The sequence below is a fragment of the Daucus carota genome, chromosome 3, assembly GCF_001625215.2.
Source record: "Daucus carota subsp. sativus chromosome 3, DH1 v3.0, whole genome shotgun sequence".
NCBI classification, from domain to species: domain Eukaryota; kingdom Viridiplantae; phylum Streptophyta; class Magnoliopsida; order Apiales; family Apiaceae; genus Daucus; species Daucus carota.
The window spans coordinates 5,993,632-6,007,533 of NC_030383.2; the positions used below are offsets into that span (position 1 = coordinate 5,993,632).

Sequence of the window (13,902 nt, forward strand, 5' to 3'; positions counted from 1 at the left end):
GAACAACTACCCTTTTCTGTTTCTGCTAATTTTATTTATTCTCATGACAAATTATTAAAATATTGATCATTTTAATCTTGATCGAAAGCATGTTTAAATTTAGTTGCAATCAAATATTTGAAATGGCACAGAACTCAGCACTTTTAATTTTATGTTATTGCCCTATGAACGGCTTATATAACTCATTATCATATATACACGTGACATTTATTTATATACTCCCTCCGTCTCTCTCAATTGTTTACGCTGGGGAACAGGAACTCGGCACACATTTTAATGCTCATAAAAATATAATTTAATAATTATTTTTGAACCTTTTTTTCTTTTGAAAAAAATTTTACTATCTAAACTTTTATACGAAAAAGAAAAATTTCAAAAAAAGGTTATGGCTATGTTTTATATGCGTTTTAAAATACGTGTCGAGTAATGTAAAAAAAGTGTAAAGAAATGAGAGGGACAAAAAGAGTACTAAAATACAAAATTGATGCACCAACATTTGTTCAATTCAGAATTCTTCTTAAAAAATATTGTAAAATATATAATTTCATAGCAGGCCATCATAAATTTCGGGTAATTGGACTTTTACAATTGTAAGAAATTTCATATATGCTTCCATTCATTATACCTAGTGGCTAATTATCAATTTTGTTATATTAAATGAAAAGGCATTCTCATCTCTGCTGGCTATTGTTCAGTAATGTCTATTCATAATACAATAAAGTTAAGATTTTATTTTATTTTCGTTGGAATGTTAAATCATTAGTACTCTCCATTTCCATTCCAATTCTCACCTATAAATATAATCCGAACCCTCCCAACCTACAGACTTGCCAACGTTGAAGTATAATTCTGGTATACAACTAATGTACTGCCTAATTACAATTTAAAGCAGGAGGTAAACAAAAAGTTGACACTCAACCAGGCCCTGTTAGGCTTGCCCTTTCCTGGTTTTCAATGCTGATTCTGATCTACACCTTGTAAGAAGAAGCGGATGAGGCATGCCTAATCTTTCCATGCTCTTTCCAATACTCGAATCTCCTTCAGCCAGCTTCCCCATTGCACAAATTTCTTCACTTCCTTCTTCATCAATTCCTAATTTCCTGCTCATCTGTTTTTCACTCTCTTTCTCTCGATGATCAAATTCGCGGAAACATCTTCTCATCCTCACTACGTCTGCTATGTCATTGTTGGTTTCTCCCCATAATTGGACAGCCAGAGACGAAGACCTGAAAGGAGCAGACCTGGAACGCGTTAACAACAATGCATTCCTTGGGGGAGGTTTTGCACCTCTTGAAACCTCCTCAGTGTCTTCTTTTTCTTCGAGTTGAGCCTCGTTGCCTTCATTGCCAGTCATCTCTGTCTCGGCATCATTAATATGACCCCTGTGATCTAATTCTGATTTTGCTGAATTATCTCTACTATCGACGTTTTTGCGGAAGCCGAACCTGAAAAATGAAGCCCATTTTTTCAAATTTATTGCTGAATTTCTAAAGCTGCATTTTGCGACAGAGAAGCAAGTACACGTCCCCTGAGATTGTTTTAACTGGCCGCGTTTTGTAGAATTGAACTTCTTTGAATGCCTAACACGAACTTGACCGATACAGGTGACTTTAGGAGAAGATGGTTCTTGAGTTTCGATTGTGGCTGCTACATTCTTCTTTCGGACAACAAACATTGGACTTGACCGCGGCCTCGCTCCTCCTCCTCTGCTTCTGCTTCCCGCATTGCTCTTCAGAAACCTCATTATTAGTGGAGCTGGATAATTCTCTCCTCTGCTTGGACTTGATATTGCTTTTGAACCAACACCCTTCATACCTTCGCCCTTTTCCACAATCAGTACCAGGATTACGAGATAGTCTGGGCTAAAACCAATAATCACAACTATCTTTAAAGACTATCACAAGAAGAGGATAGTGTTCTTGTTTCTCTTCTTTGTGCTTTATAGTGTAGGGAAAAAAGCTTGTCAATTAAATTTATAATTCTTCACTATTTTGATTACTTTTTTAGTGTAGATATGGGTTTGAATAAAGGGAAAGGCCCTGGACAAGTTGATAAAGAAGAAGCAGCAAGACAAATACACAGGTGATGTGAAGAGGCAAAATTTCTGCAACACACAAAGGCTCCACCACCACCTTTGGTTTTTGCACAAAACACTACAAACCTAAAGGATTTTACATGTAATCCACTTTTCAGAAGTGGGAGCCCCCCTATACTAAATTTACCTTACATATCTATTCTGTTCATCATACTCCTATGCACCGCAGAGAATAGTTTAGCCATAAAGATACGATTCCCCTAACAGGAAGAATACAAAAAGTCAACATAAATTTCAGCCTTCTTTACCTGCGTAAAGAAGAAAAAGCTCTGCCAAAGCCACGCCCAGGTCAATCACAAATTTGTCCATTTCAGTTGGGTGATGCCATCAAATAATGGAGTAGTGGATTATACTGAATACTATACAGATTTACGTTAAGATTTATATGCAATCACCACCTTTTTGATTCAGGATAAATACATTTCACCATCAATAATTTCTTTAACTAAAAATTATATGAAACTTTTTCATTGAATGGGGAGCACGATCAGAGGGAGGCAAGGGAGTCTTCTCTCACTTTGGATTTGATCGAGAAAAATTCTGACCTCCTGCTTTGATAATGATAAAAATGAGAAAGAGAAGATGAGATGCCTATTATATCTAATATACTCACGGTAATGATCAAAACATCACCAAGAAAATGTCTAAAAAGTCCGACTTTTGAAATTAAGGAATGTAAAATGATTGCCGTTTGGAAACAAACATTTCATTTCAAATACTGAATTTCAAATGATAAAATTTGAGTTGTCATTTCAAATTCTCAAATTTATACTAATATTTAAATGTCTAGATTTCAAATGAAATCCAAATCCAAATTCTCAAACAGGTTATTTAATCAAATCCAAAGTTTCAAATGAAATCTAGATTTTCAAACAAACCATTAAATTATTGGTACATAATAATGTATCTAGCTAAAACTAGAGGATGGAAAATGCATACTGTATAAGTCTTTACATCAAAGTTAAGCTGGTAGGGCCAGGTTAGAAAGGGACGAAACTGGCAACACGGGTGGTAAATGTTTGATAACATGATGACCCCGCACTTGAGTTTCTCATGGCATCCTAAATTCCTGCGATTGATGCCTGCATATTTACTTACCTTGGAACTTGTCAGTAAACATAATTTAGTTGCTGTAGTACCATCTATTTTATGCAGAAGCAGCTACAGGATTGTATGTGAATCCTTGCCCTTTTTATGCCGACTGCTGACTTGGGTTCAGGCACCCAGTAGTGTGATATAACATAACTATGAAGATAGAATGGCAAAAAGGAATGTTTAGTAATATGGAACTGCATAGCTATCTACAACCCAGGAAGTTTCTGTTTGCAACAACTTTTTTTCTGATGTTTTTCCCAGTTTTGATCATCTTCTCATGAAAAAATTCTTACTTCTAAGTATGAATAATGTTAAAACAACCACACTGGCCATGGCATATTAACTAGTAACTACCATATCATGAAGATATGGTAGCTCTGTATCATTACTCATTAGTCAGAGTTCTGTATATGAAGATGTGTTTCTTGTACAGACAACAAGGAAAAGATCACCAGAACTAACAGAATCGTAATACAGAATGTCATACAAGAGTTCATGAGCTGGGTTAAGGATGCTAGTAGGAACTCAGAAGGATTACTTGAGATACTAACAAGTAATAAGAACTAGAAAGCGCCACTTTCTCCAACAACATTAAAGATTATGCAGAAAGAACTAGGAAGAACTTTGGCTACTGTACTTCAACAATCACTCACCATTCCAAACAAGTACTATAGATGACCTCATGCAATGCTTATAACTTTGATGCTAAGATGAACTCCTGATTCAACTACAGATGTTCTAAAGCAATATCCACAAGCAAATCAACAACTTCTCATGAAGGGAGGTTCGATTCTTAGAAAGCATCTCATACAAAACCAAATATACATTTATGCCTATATAGGACTAAGTATAGCTATGCATTGGAGTGATGATTTGGCAAACTTAGTACTATATTATAGCAATACAACTAATTATAGCAATGCATTGGACTTGCTCTTATGATGTGTACAGAGACTGTTATGCTATATAGCTGTAGTCCTAAAATGCCATTTTAATCATAATCGCAGTCCTAATATCTGGTGTTGTAATATGACAAGTCGCCCACCAGACTATCATTTTATCAATCATGCTCTGGCAGAAATTAACTCAACATACCAGAACAACACTCTATAAACGCACAATTATGACTCCAATCTCTTGTCTTTCTCGTTAGAGTTAAAGCGGGTTGACTGAAACAAAATTTCACAGAACCGACACTAATCTACAGGTTCTGGAAAATTACATCTAATATCTACCGTCAGTCAAAACCTCAAATACATGTACTTGGAAGCAGCATAAAAGAGTAGCCAACATTGTAGTTACCGCGCGATGTATTTATGTCGTTCTTAAAAGCATTTAGGAGCGTCATGACATAATGGCGTTAATGCATCCATTTGGCGATATGGCGCACCCCTAAACATTAATGTACAATTAGTCAATTACATATATAATGCAGAAAATAGATATATTTAAAACCTTAGTAGTTATCATAGTCCTGGTATTCCATATGTGTGTGTGAGTGAGTGTGTGTGTGTGTGTGTGGGGGGGGGGGGGGGGGGGGGGGCTACTATTGAAGATCTTAGTATCCTACATTCCTACACTATTAAATCATTTTCAATAATTAATTTAGGCAATTACATGTACATTTGTCTCATAAATATAACTACTTGTGCAATTATAATCATGATTAATAACATTTTGGCCATCAAAATTTGGCAGTTAGACACATGAAGCCTTAAACTAAAAATTGTACCTCCACATTATTACAATTTGGCATTTGAGGTTTTGTACATCCCAGCCCTTCTCCTTAAATTTCTTCATAAATAACCGTCGTCTCTGTTTACTAATTCCTCTTGTTCTTCTGTTCTTCATGGACAAAGTTTGTGATTTCCTACTTTCTTTGTCGCTTGTAAAGTTCTTTTTATACTTGATATTAATTTTTTATTATTTTTGAATCAATATATCTTTTCTTTGCATTTTCTTATATATAATTCAACACATAGAAGTCATCTAGTATATTAAACAGGTAAACATGAATGTATATTAGTTGCTAGTGGTGTAACAGTTTATACATGTTATTAGTGACATGCCATTAGCAGCAGACTAAAAACCAAATGAAGACATATGATTAGTTTATACAGCATGGTTTGCTGTGAGTTTCATTTTGACCTATACTTGTGGTAAAGCACAGGAGGAATGCTGAATAGAGAAAAGAATAAAAAGACTTAACAGAGCACAGGGTTAATTACAGGATATCATATGAAGGGTCAGGATGTATAAATGCCAAAATTTGAGGGCACTGAGTTACAATTTTTCTTTACGGGTTTCTGAGTATAATCGGCCAAACTTTAAGGGTGTAATGTTATTAAAAATGATAATCATAATATATAATTATAGGTTGTCATAATAGATTATAGTATATGTTCTTTCACATAATATTAATCTTAGTTATTAATTACAGATTAAATAGTTAATAAATATGCGTGGCTAGTGTTAGACTATACTATATTATAACTTTGAATGAGAAAAGAGAAGAGGAAAGAGGAATAAAAGGAAAAGAATATCAAATAGAATAAATAGAGGAGGAAGAGGAAGGAAAATATCAGCAATAGAAGCCACCAGAGGAATAAGCTGCACCACTATTTGGTGAAGTCACTCACAAGTAGTTGCTAAATTACTAAATGATCTGAAAATTAGTGTTTAAATCCATCTGAAATGGGTCATGACAAAACATAAATAGTTTTAACATGATCTATGCCATTGCCTCTTTATTATTCTATAGTTCTACCTTCCTAAAAGTCACCAAGTAGATGGGGTGGTAAATCTAAATGTATTACACATATCAACCAAAAGGTCGACTAGCACTAAAAGAGAAGCCATGAGTAAAATAATAAAGCTGCAACCTATCACCAATCCATGGTAAAAGAAATATCCACTCTTTCAAGGCATGTTCATAAACTGCTACTTATATCAAAATCCTTAACAAGGTGTGGAAGAAACAAAGTTTGCATAATATTTATGAAGTCCAGCACAAAATAATTGCATTTCACAAGAAATTTTACATTGTCAGATTTTAATCAGGATGCTAGCAATTTATTCAATCACTTTAGTAGTTTACTGTTACAAAAGAAAAACCACAAATCACCTTAAAATTTTAATGTATGTCGATACACATCCACGATGCTGATAAGCCGCATAACAAAGTTCTTATTGCTAAAGCAAGAATAAAAGTTGCAGTTCAGCTAGAAAATACCGTAGTAAATACTAACATAACAATTTAGTTTTGACAGACCATAATATTAAAGTTTTTCAATCAAGACAAATAGAACCAATTACCTAATTCGACTTCCTTCCATCATCACTCACTACGCTTGTATGATGAATGCTTCCTAGCACCCCTTGCATTCTCATACTCAAATTTCAACACATGTGGTATATGTGAAGTATCCTTGAAATATAACACGCTCCCAATTGGACTCTCTTCGATCATAGGAAAATAAGACCTGAGCTTATAATTAACAATATAAAACCAACCCCCGCCAAGCAAAGCACCCAATGTGGCACCCGCAAACACCTGTACAACACTATGGTATCCCAAATAAACCCTGGAAATCAAAGTAAGCACCGCCATAGGCCAAACCACAAACAGAGCCATCCCCATTTGATTTCTACTCAAGATACCAAATTTCGTCTGCGTTAAAAGGGTATAATAAACACTAAAAAAGAACATAAATTGCGAATGACTAGAAGGCCAACCATGAGAATCACAAGATTCAAGAAGCTCACAAGTAATTGGCCTAGCTTGCTTCACAGTAGATTTGATCAGCTCATTAATAAACTGAGAAATAACTAAACCAATAGCAAAAAACAACCCTTGAAGCTCCCTTCGAAACAACAAATGACAAGTGAATCCACACAGACTAATAAAAACAGGAACAAGAGAAACCCAAGCCAAGAAATACCCAAAGTAATCACCTTTCTGGTACCTAACATGGGTCAGTGTCACAGCCTTTAATGGAATGTGAGCCATGAATTTGTTTCAAATTAGAATCAATCTTGAAAAGGGTCGGTTTGTAACAGTATAAAGATCGGATCTTTATGTATATTTTGTGGGTCTAAAGAAGAATGATGATCAGGATTCAAGAATGAGGTGGCTTCTTTGTAAAGGAATCGTTGGGGTTGATCTGAAATTGGGGGTAAATCGGAGGGAAAATAGGGAAGCAATGACTCAGAGTTTTTGTATATCCTTTTGTTAAATAAAAAAGATCGAAGGTCCAGAGTGAAAAGAGTCACAGAGGAGAAGCTACATTCATGGATTTAGCACACCAACAAGTCAACAACTGTTCCACTAATATCTCATTCCACTTGCTCTGTCTCTGAGACGTATAAGTCAACGATACAGTACTTGACCTTCGACAACAAAACGCTAGTATATTAATTAAATTTTAGATTTAGATCCAAACGTTATTAATTATACATTTATTATATTTAAAATAAATATCTGTAGAATATAAATCCTGAAGGGAAAAACGCGTCTTAATTACGTGGACTGCCCCTCTCGAGCCTCTTATTTACGGGCACTGCCATTGGTCATTAATGTCTGACACTGCTGTTTGATTTTTAGACACCCTTTCAATTATGGCTATCAAATCAAACTCTGTGTAATTATTTGACTTTAGCTCTCTAATTTCAAATTTCATTGTTCTGCTTTTGTTCTGTTTTCCCCCCACAAGCTTTCTCTGCTATAGCCTCAAGTTTCCTCCGCCATTTATCTTATTAACAAACAAATGGATTTTTCAATGGGTCAGGTAAAGAATCAGCATATAAAATCTCTTAAATTTTTCTGTTTGTACAGTGATTTCATCAAATGAACTCTGTTTGCGCAGCCCAACAATATGTCTGGTTCTGATTCTGATGGGTTGGATCATGGTTGGATGTCTGCTGATTTTAGTTTTGATTCATCTTGGCAATCTGGTGAGTGCTCTAATAGCTGCCTGTTAAATTTTTTGTGTGGATATTTTATTTTTTGCTTGCCACGATGTTCATACTTCTATATCATATAGGCAGCGTTTTACCTTCGTTTCAAGTTGACCACACCGGGCTTGCAGCTGCTTGTGGTCACTGTTCCGGCGGCAAGCATGGTAGAACTCCTCTGTACGATGTTTCCAATCAGTCTCTCTCTGCATCTCGGCAGGTATAACAAATACTGTGAGCATTGTGAATGTATGACAGCTTATGATTTCTCTTACTTATATGTCATATGTCTTTTATTACATCTTTAGAAATCTCCTGGTCCTTCTAGAAAGTTCTGTTTAGATTCCGGTCGTGTTTTCTCCGATGAAAATAGTCCTTTTTCATGTCGTTCTACAACTAAATCAGGTAAGATAAATGTCACTGTGTCAATTATATTAACTCCTTTTTCCAGTAATGTCTAATTTCTGTCTAATGAGTTGCATATAAGTTCAAAAAGGACGGTATGATTGTTCAGACAGAGGTTTCCCAACCTCCATGTCTAGAAGATTTGTGAGTGAAGCCGTGATTGTTGAAGAAATAAGTCTTGATCATGTAATCTCAGACGATATTTCTGCTGTACAAGATGCGGTGTTTCGTTATAACTCCCACTACTCCTTTACATTGATAATGTTTTTTTCATACAATACTATTTTGCCTTTAGGTACTGCTAAGAAGAGTAGTTTTAAAAGGAAATGTCGTTTTCCTGCTGATGAGGTGAATGAGAAACTTGCTTTTGGTAACTCTCTCTGCTACGTAGCCTGAAGCTTCATCCGCCATTACTTCTTAATGACAAACGAGTGGTTTTTTCAATAGGTTAGGTAAAGATCAAACATCTAAAAACCTCTTTAATATAGTTTGGATTCCTCTCTGCAATCTGGTGACTGATTCTTGTGTTCCCTGTTAAAGTTTTTATGTATTCATTTGCGTGTTTTCTTTTTCATCCGTCTATAACGTTTTTTGCTTAGCTTGCGAGTGTGCGTAGCACAAGATATGATATCCGGTATGTAAATTAATTTTTGACCAATGTCAGTTGTGATGTGCAGAACAATCTTCATGAACTCTGGTCCCTCATGAACTTTCTACTTCGGGAGATTTTTAGTTCAACAGAAACTTTTGATGAATGGTTTGCAATCTCTGGGGAAAATGACTAGGAAGAGGTTGTTCAACAGCTTCACAAGATACACTACTCACTGTCTTTAAGTCTGTTGTCCGCCGTTGCAATATTATGCTATTCTAATTATGTTTTTGCATATGTTAGGTCCTCCGTCCATCCCTTCCGAGAAGGTTGAAGTCAGATGTTGAGAAGGGCTTGCCTCCAAGAAGGAGACAATACTCAAGGTTGGTATGTCCCAAATGCAGAAGCAGTATTTTAAGTTTTTATTACAGAAGGATCTCTAGGTTGTAAATTTATGTAGTTTTCTTTTGTTTTGGGCTATAGTTGCTGCATTGGGTATTTTGTATTACATCTAATTCTTTTTTGTACGTCTTTCATCAAAGTCCAATGTCTCATATATCCTATCTGTTTCACTTTTGTTATACAGGCATGAATTTCACTTCTTTAATACAGAGGCTTACTGAGCTGTATGAAAAAGAAGTTCGCTTTCTTATTGTTGGTATAAGCTGGTTTTACAAATTTTCTACACAGATAATTGCTTTATACATTATGTCCTATTTTGTGTGGAGACAAAAGTTTGGATGGTAATTTTGTTTTGCTCGCCGTAGCAAGTTGATCAGAAGAATCAATCAAAAGATTCAGTTGAAGCGGATGAGCCTGAAGGTTTGCCTTTTTTTCTGTTTCTGTTATGTAGCCACGTTTTCTTTTCTTTTCTTATTTGGTAATGCCTTGAATTTCTGTTGATTATATAGATATGGGAGACCCTTTGACCACTGAGGAACAGGAAGAGAAGGAGCAGTTGCTGGAAGAGGTGATACAGGAGTCTTTGTGGGGCTGTTAGTATGTTTGTAAGTTACTTGAAATTGCTCTGTGTATACTACTGCAACCATTCATATGGAGAGAATTCGTTGGTACTCTACTCGTGTCCAAGCTTTTTTCTACTAATGCGAAGCCTGACAAGAAATCAGACTTAATATATTTGTACAAATTTTGCTATCATCCGGCGAAGTATCTTCTCTGTTTAGCAATATAGTTTCATATACATTAGGCTATATATAATTTGATGTCTGTCTGGATCTATGATCAGTGTTAAGCATGTATGATATGAAAACTATGAATATTGTTGTAGCATTAGTCTCAACAAAATGGATCACCTCGGAATTATATTTTTTGTTTAAAATATTTTGGCAATTATGTGTGAATTTGGTTTAAACTTTTTTAATTCTTTTTATTTTTATTAAGCTTACAGTATGTTTTTATTCATTATATTGTGTATTTTATTTCTGAATCAAATTTATTTAAAAAATAAATTATATATATAAGAATATAAATTTATTAAAATTTTGAAATAAATCAAAAATGTGAATTAAATAATAAAGGAAGAAAATTTAAAATGATTATGATTGAAAAATAAAAAAATAAGATAAAATAAGTATAATAGGATAGAAGGAATCAAATTTGGAGGGGTTGCTCTGTCTTACTCTTCTTCTCTTACTCCTCATCAAGAGAAACTGTCAAACACACAGAGTAACAATGATGATTTTATAATAAATGTTTGATAGGTGACTTGGTTACATACTTACATTTCTACTCCAAACTCATTACACAACATAATTATGTACTGCCGCCTAGAATAATACTTCCTCTGTAAGGACGTGAAACAGATTTTAATGCTTCAATATAGTATAATTTTACAATTTATTTTTAAAATTTTCTTTTTTTAAAAAATATGACATTTATATTTTTATATTAAAAAAAAATTTAAAAAATAAATTGTAAAACTATATATTTTATAAGAGCTTAAAAAGCTAACGTATTAAGAAGGTGTGTGGTCAACTCATCAAGTGCCTATAGTAGTGAAATTGAGTGTCGGACATAGGACATATAGTCTGTTGCATTAACTTAGTCTTGGAGTGTGGCTATTTAAAACTTTGAAGTTAATTAATAGTATCAGTGTAGAGTTTTCAAAGTCACAAAAATGCATTTTAATCATCAATGACTGAAGAGTGACGTTATTATAATTTAAATTAATTAATACGTTAAATTGCTTATTTGAAGTTATAAAGTTGGTATTATATAATTTTTTTAAAGAGAAAATATGATATTTACTTTAATCTTTTATTGCTACCATCTAAATGTTCAAAATTAGATTTCTAATTTAGGAAGATAAATTTTTGTAAGTGATTCCTCGATTTGTTAGTCTTTAGAAAATTTAATACATAACACTTCTACTTGATGTATCAAATCTCTTTTACATCCGTGACAAGAAAAATTAATAAAATTAATCAATTAATATCATTAACCATCATTATAAATTTTTAAGTATTTAATACGTTGACTTGCTTATTAGAAATTTTTAAGTCTTTCCAAATTATTTCACAAATGTTAAATTGCTAAGAAAATATAATTAAAAATATCATTTATAAAATTATATTATTGTGAATAACATATATTAATTAATTAATTTCAAACTATATGGTAATTACATTAAAATTTGTGTAAATCTGTAAAAACTATAATCTTCATAAAACTAAGATATAGGGGCCGTTTAGGTTAGCTTAAAAGAATTGACTTCTTACGAAGTGGAGTAGAATTGATAAGTAAATAAGTTAATAAAGTGTTTGGGAAATAAGCAGAAGCTGTGAGGGAGAAGATAGCATTCTCAGCTTCTACTTTTTTAAACAAACGGGTCAAGAGAAGCAGAAGCGAGAAGCAGTTTCTGCTTCTCTCAACCAAACAGGCTCATAATTTGACATATTTTCTATTAAATTTGAAATGATGATATTTGCTTAAAAAATATAATTTTAAATTTAATAAAATTAAAAATTAATTTATCTTTTATTATAATTTAATATGTTAAAATTATGATAATATTTAGAAAATATATATTTAAAAATCGAGGCATGGCTGAGCGGCCATGCCAAGTAACCTTGATATAATAATTATGCAAGAATAATCAATTTTACATTACAATAATTAATAATTTGTTAATAATATCACCTCAAAATGTAAATATCTCAAGAAGTTATATAATTTTATAACAGCACGTATTGAAAAACTTTCGTGTAAACTTTTTGTTTAACAAATCAACAGACAGCACACATTTTTAAAAATGCGAAAATCAACAAATTCAAATAGCAACAGTTCACCGTATTGAGCCAAAATCAGAAAACAAATCCCCCACCCCCAACAATTTCAAATTTTCACGATCATAAACAACTTCAATCTTATACTCATTCCTCATGGAAAGAATTCAATTGCCACTTAGATTATTTCGCTGCATGTCACAGAACTTTTGCGGGATAAACTGAAAAAGAAAAGAATCGTCAAATAGGAACAGACAAATGCATAAGAGCAGCCTATGAAGATTGCAGAGAAACTCACAAGTTCGTTTGAAGAGCAGTCATCATAGATTAGAAACTTGAAGAAATCACATACGTATGTTGGCCACATCAAAACTGAACCAAAATCAAAAGATGAAGGAATGATAAAGAAAAGTGAAGTAAGAAACCCAACAGGAATTCTGTATATTGGGATATTGAAAAGTGAGGGTTCTTTCATTCAAGGAGGTATTTTTGATTAGTAACTAAACAATTCAAAATAAAACTTCCTGGACGGTTAATTGGCAATAGCGGTTGTTAATTATTTGTTTTTATTTCAGTTATGTGAACTAAAATTCGATTGTATATTACCAATAAAAATTAAATGGCTGTAAATATTTTAATCTCGGCAAAAAACCATCAGAATTGATTATGTTAATTATTTGATGATCTCAATTAAATATGTGAGCCAAAAGTGAAGAGTTGGATAGAAGATAACTTAAAAAATATCATTGTTTAAGTTCTAAGTTTTTAATACGAATAAATAAATATATTTCAATTCAATCCAAAAATTAATTTGAAATAAATTATTAAGTATGTGGTCGGGTCATCCTAAGATGTGTTTCACAAAGTTATAACGCCAATTAAGTGAAAAGATAATTTTGCAATTCCCTCTTAGCGTTAGCCCAATTGTTATGCTTCGGCTCAATTGGTTAAATAAGAATGCTCACTGTGTTTCGTATATACATATGCAGTATTAAACAGAAATTATTAGGGACTTATGATAGCACTTTAGGAAAGGCTTTTGTGTGGGTCTTTTGCTTGAAAAATTTCCATTCAACTTTTTCACAGTACTCCTGAGTAAGAATATACCGGCGGTAGCCGGGCAAAAGTGCTAGTAATTATATATGTTTTATTGTTTATTCTCTGTCTCAACAGTTTCTTTATATTATTTTTTAACACGCATTTTGAGACTTTTATAGTATAGTTTCATAATATTTTTTAATTTTTTTTCTTTGAATATAAGTTTGACGTTTAAATTTTTATTAAAAATGTTATGGGACGAACTATTTGATGTTTATATATTTTTAAAATATATTATTCTTTTTAATGACTAGTCCAATCTTATTTATTCTAATATACATTTAGCTATTATATATGATATTTTAACTATTGTTATTTAAATTAGTTATGCATTTTTTATATTTAATATAATTTTTTTATTATTACTTAACATATTGACGGTTTTTGATTAACGTCAATAAAATTAGTAACAATGAACCTCG

At 32.9% G+C, this 13,902-nt stretch overlaps 3 protein-coding genes across 4 annotated transcripts; 1 reads left to right on the forward strand and 2 right to left on the reverse strand.

Moving 5' to 3' along the window:
- Positions 1 to 650: 650 nt before the first annotated feature.
- Positions 651 to 3,340, reverse strand: LOC108213434 (uncharacterized). Its single transcript, XM_017385225.2, has one exon. The coding sequence runs from the start codon at positions 1,811 to 1,813 to the stop codon at positions 929 to 931; it is 885 nt and encodes a 294-aa protein (XP_017240714.1). The 5' UTR covers positions 1,814 to 3,340; the 3' UTR covers positions 651 to 928.
- A 36-nt stretch (positions 3,341 to 3,376) lies between these two features.
- LOC108210788 (lipid phosphate phosphatase gamma) lies at positions 3,377 to 7,520 on the reverse strand. The gene is made up of 2 exons (XM_017382203.2): positions 6,506 to 7,520; positions 3,377 to 4,582 (listed from the first exon to the last, which is right to left on the reverse strand). The coding sequence occupies exon 1, from the start codon at positions 7,197 to 7,199 to the stop codon at positions 6,528 to 6,530; it is 672 nt and encodes a 223-aa protein (XP_017237692.1). The 5' UTR covers positions 7,200 to 7,520; the 3' UTR covers positions 3,377 to 4,582; positions 6,506 to 6,527.
- A 213-nt stretch (positions 7,521 to 7,733) lies between these two features.
- Positions 7,734 to 10,487, forward strand: LOC108213727 (uncharacterized). 2 transcript variants are annotated; one of them, XM_064089109.1, is made up of 10 exons: positions 7,734 to 7,977; positions 8,056 to 8,143; positions 8,233 to 8,363; positions 8,452 to 8,548; positions 8,844 to 9,000; positions 9,226 to 9,339; positions 9,441 to 9,520; positions 9,724 to 9,795; positions 9,905 to 9,959; positions 10,049 to 10,487. In XM_064089109.1, the coding sequence occupies exons 1-5, from the start codon at positions 7,957 to 7,959 to the stop codon at positions 8,942 to 8,944; spliced, it is 438 nt and encodes a 145-aa protein (XP_063945179.1). In that variant the 5' UTR covers positions 7,734 to 7,956; the 3' UTR covers positions 8,945 to 9,000; positions 9,226 to 9,339; positions 9,441 to 9,520; positions 9,724 to 9,795; positions 9,905 to 9,959; positions 10,049 to 10,487. The 2 variants fall into 2 exon arrangements, with proteins under 2 accessions (XP_063945179.1, XP_063945178.1); XM_064089108.1 differs by having other exon boundaries at positions 9,724 to 9,959.
- Positions 10,488 to 13,902: the final 3,415 nt, after the last annotated feature.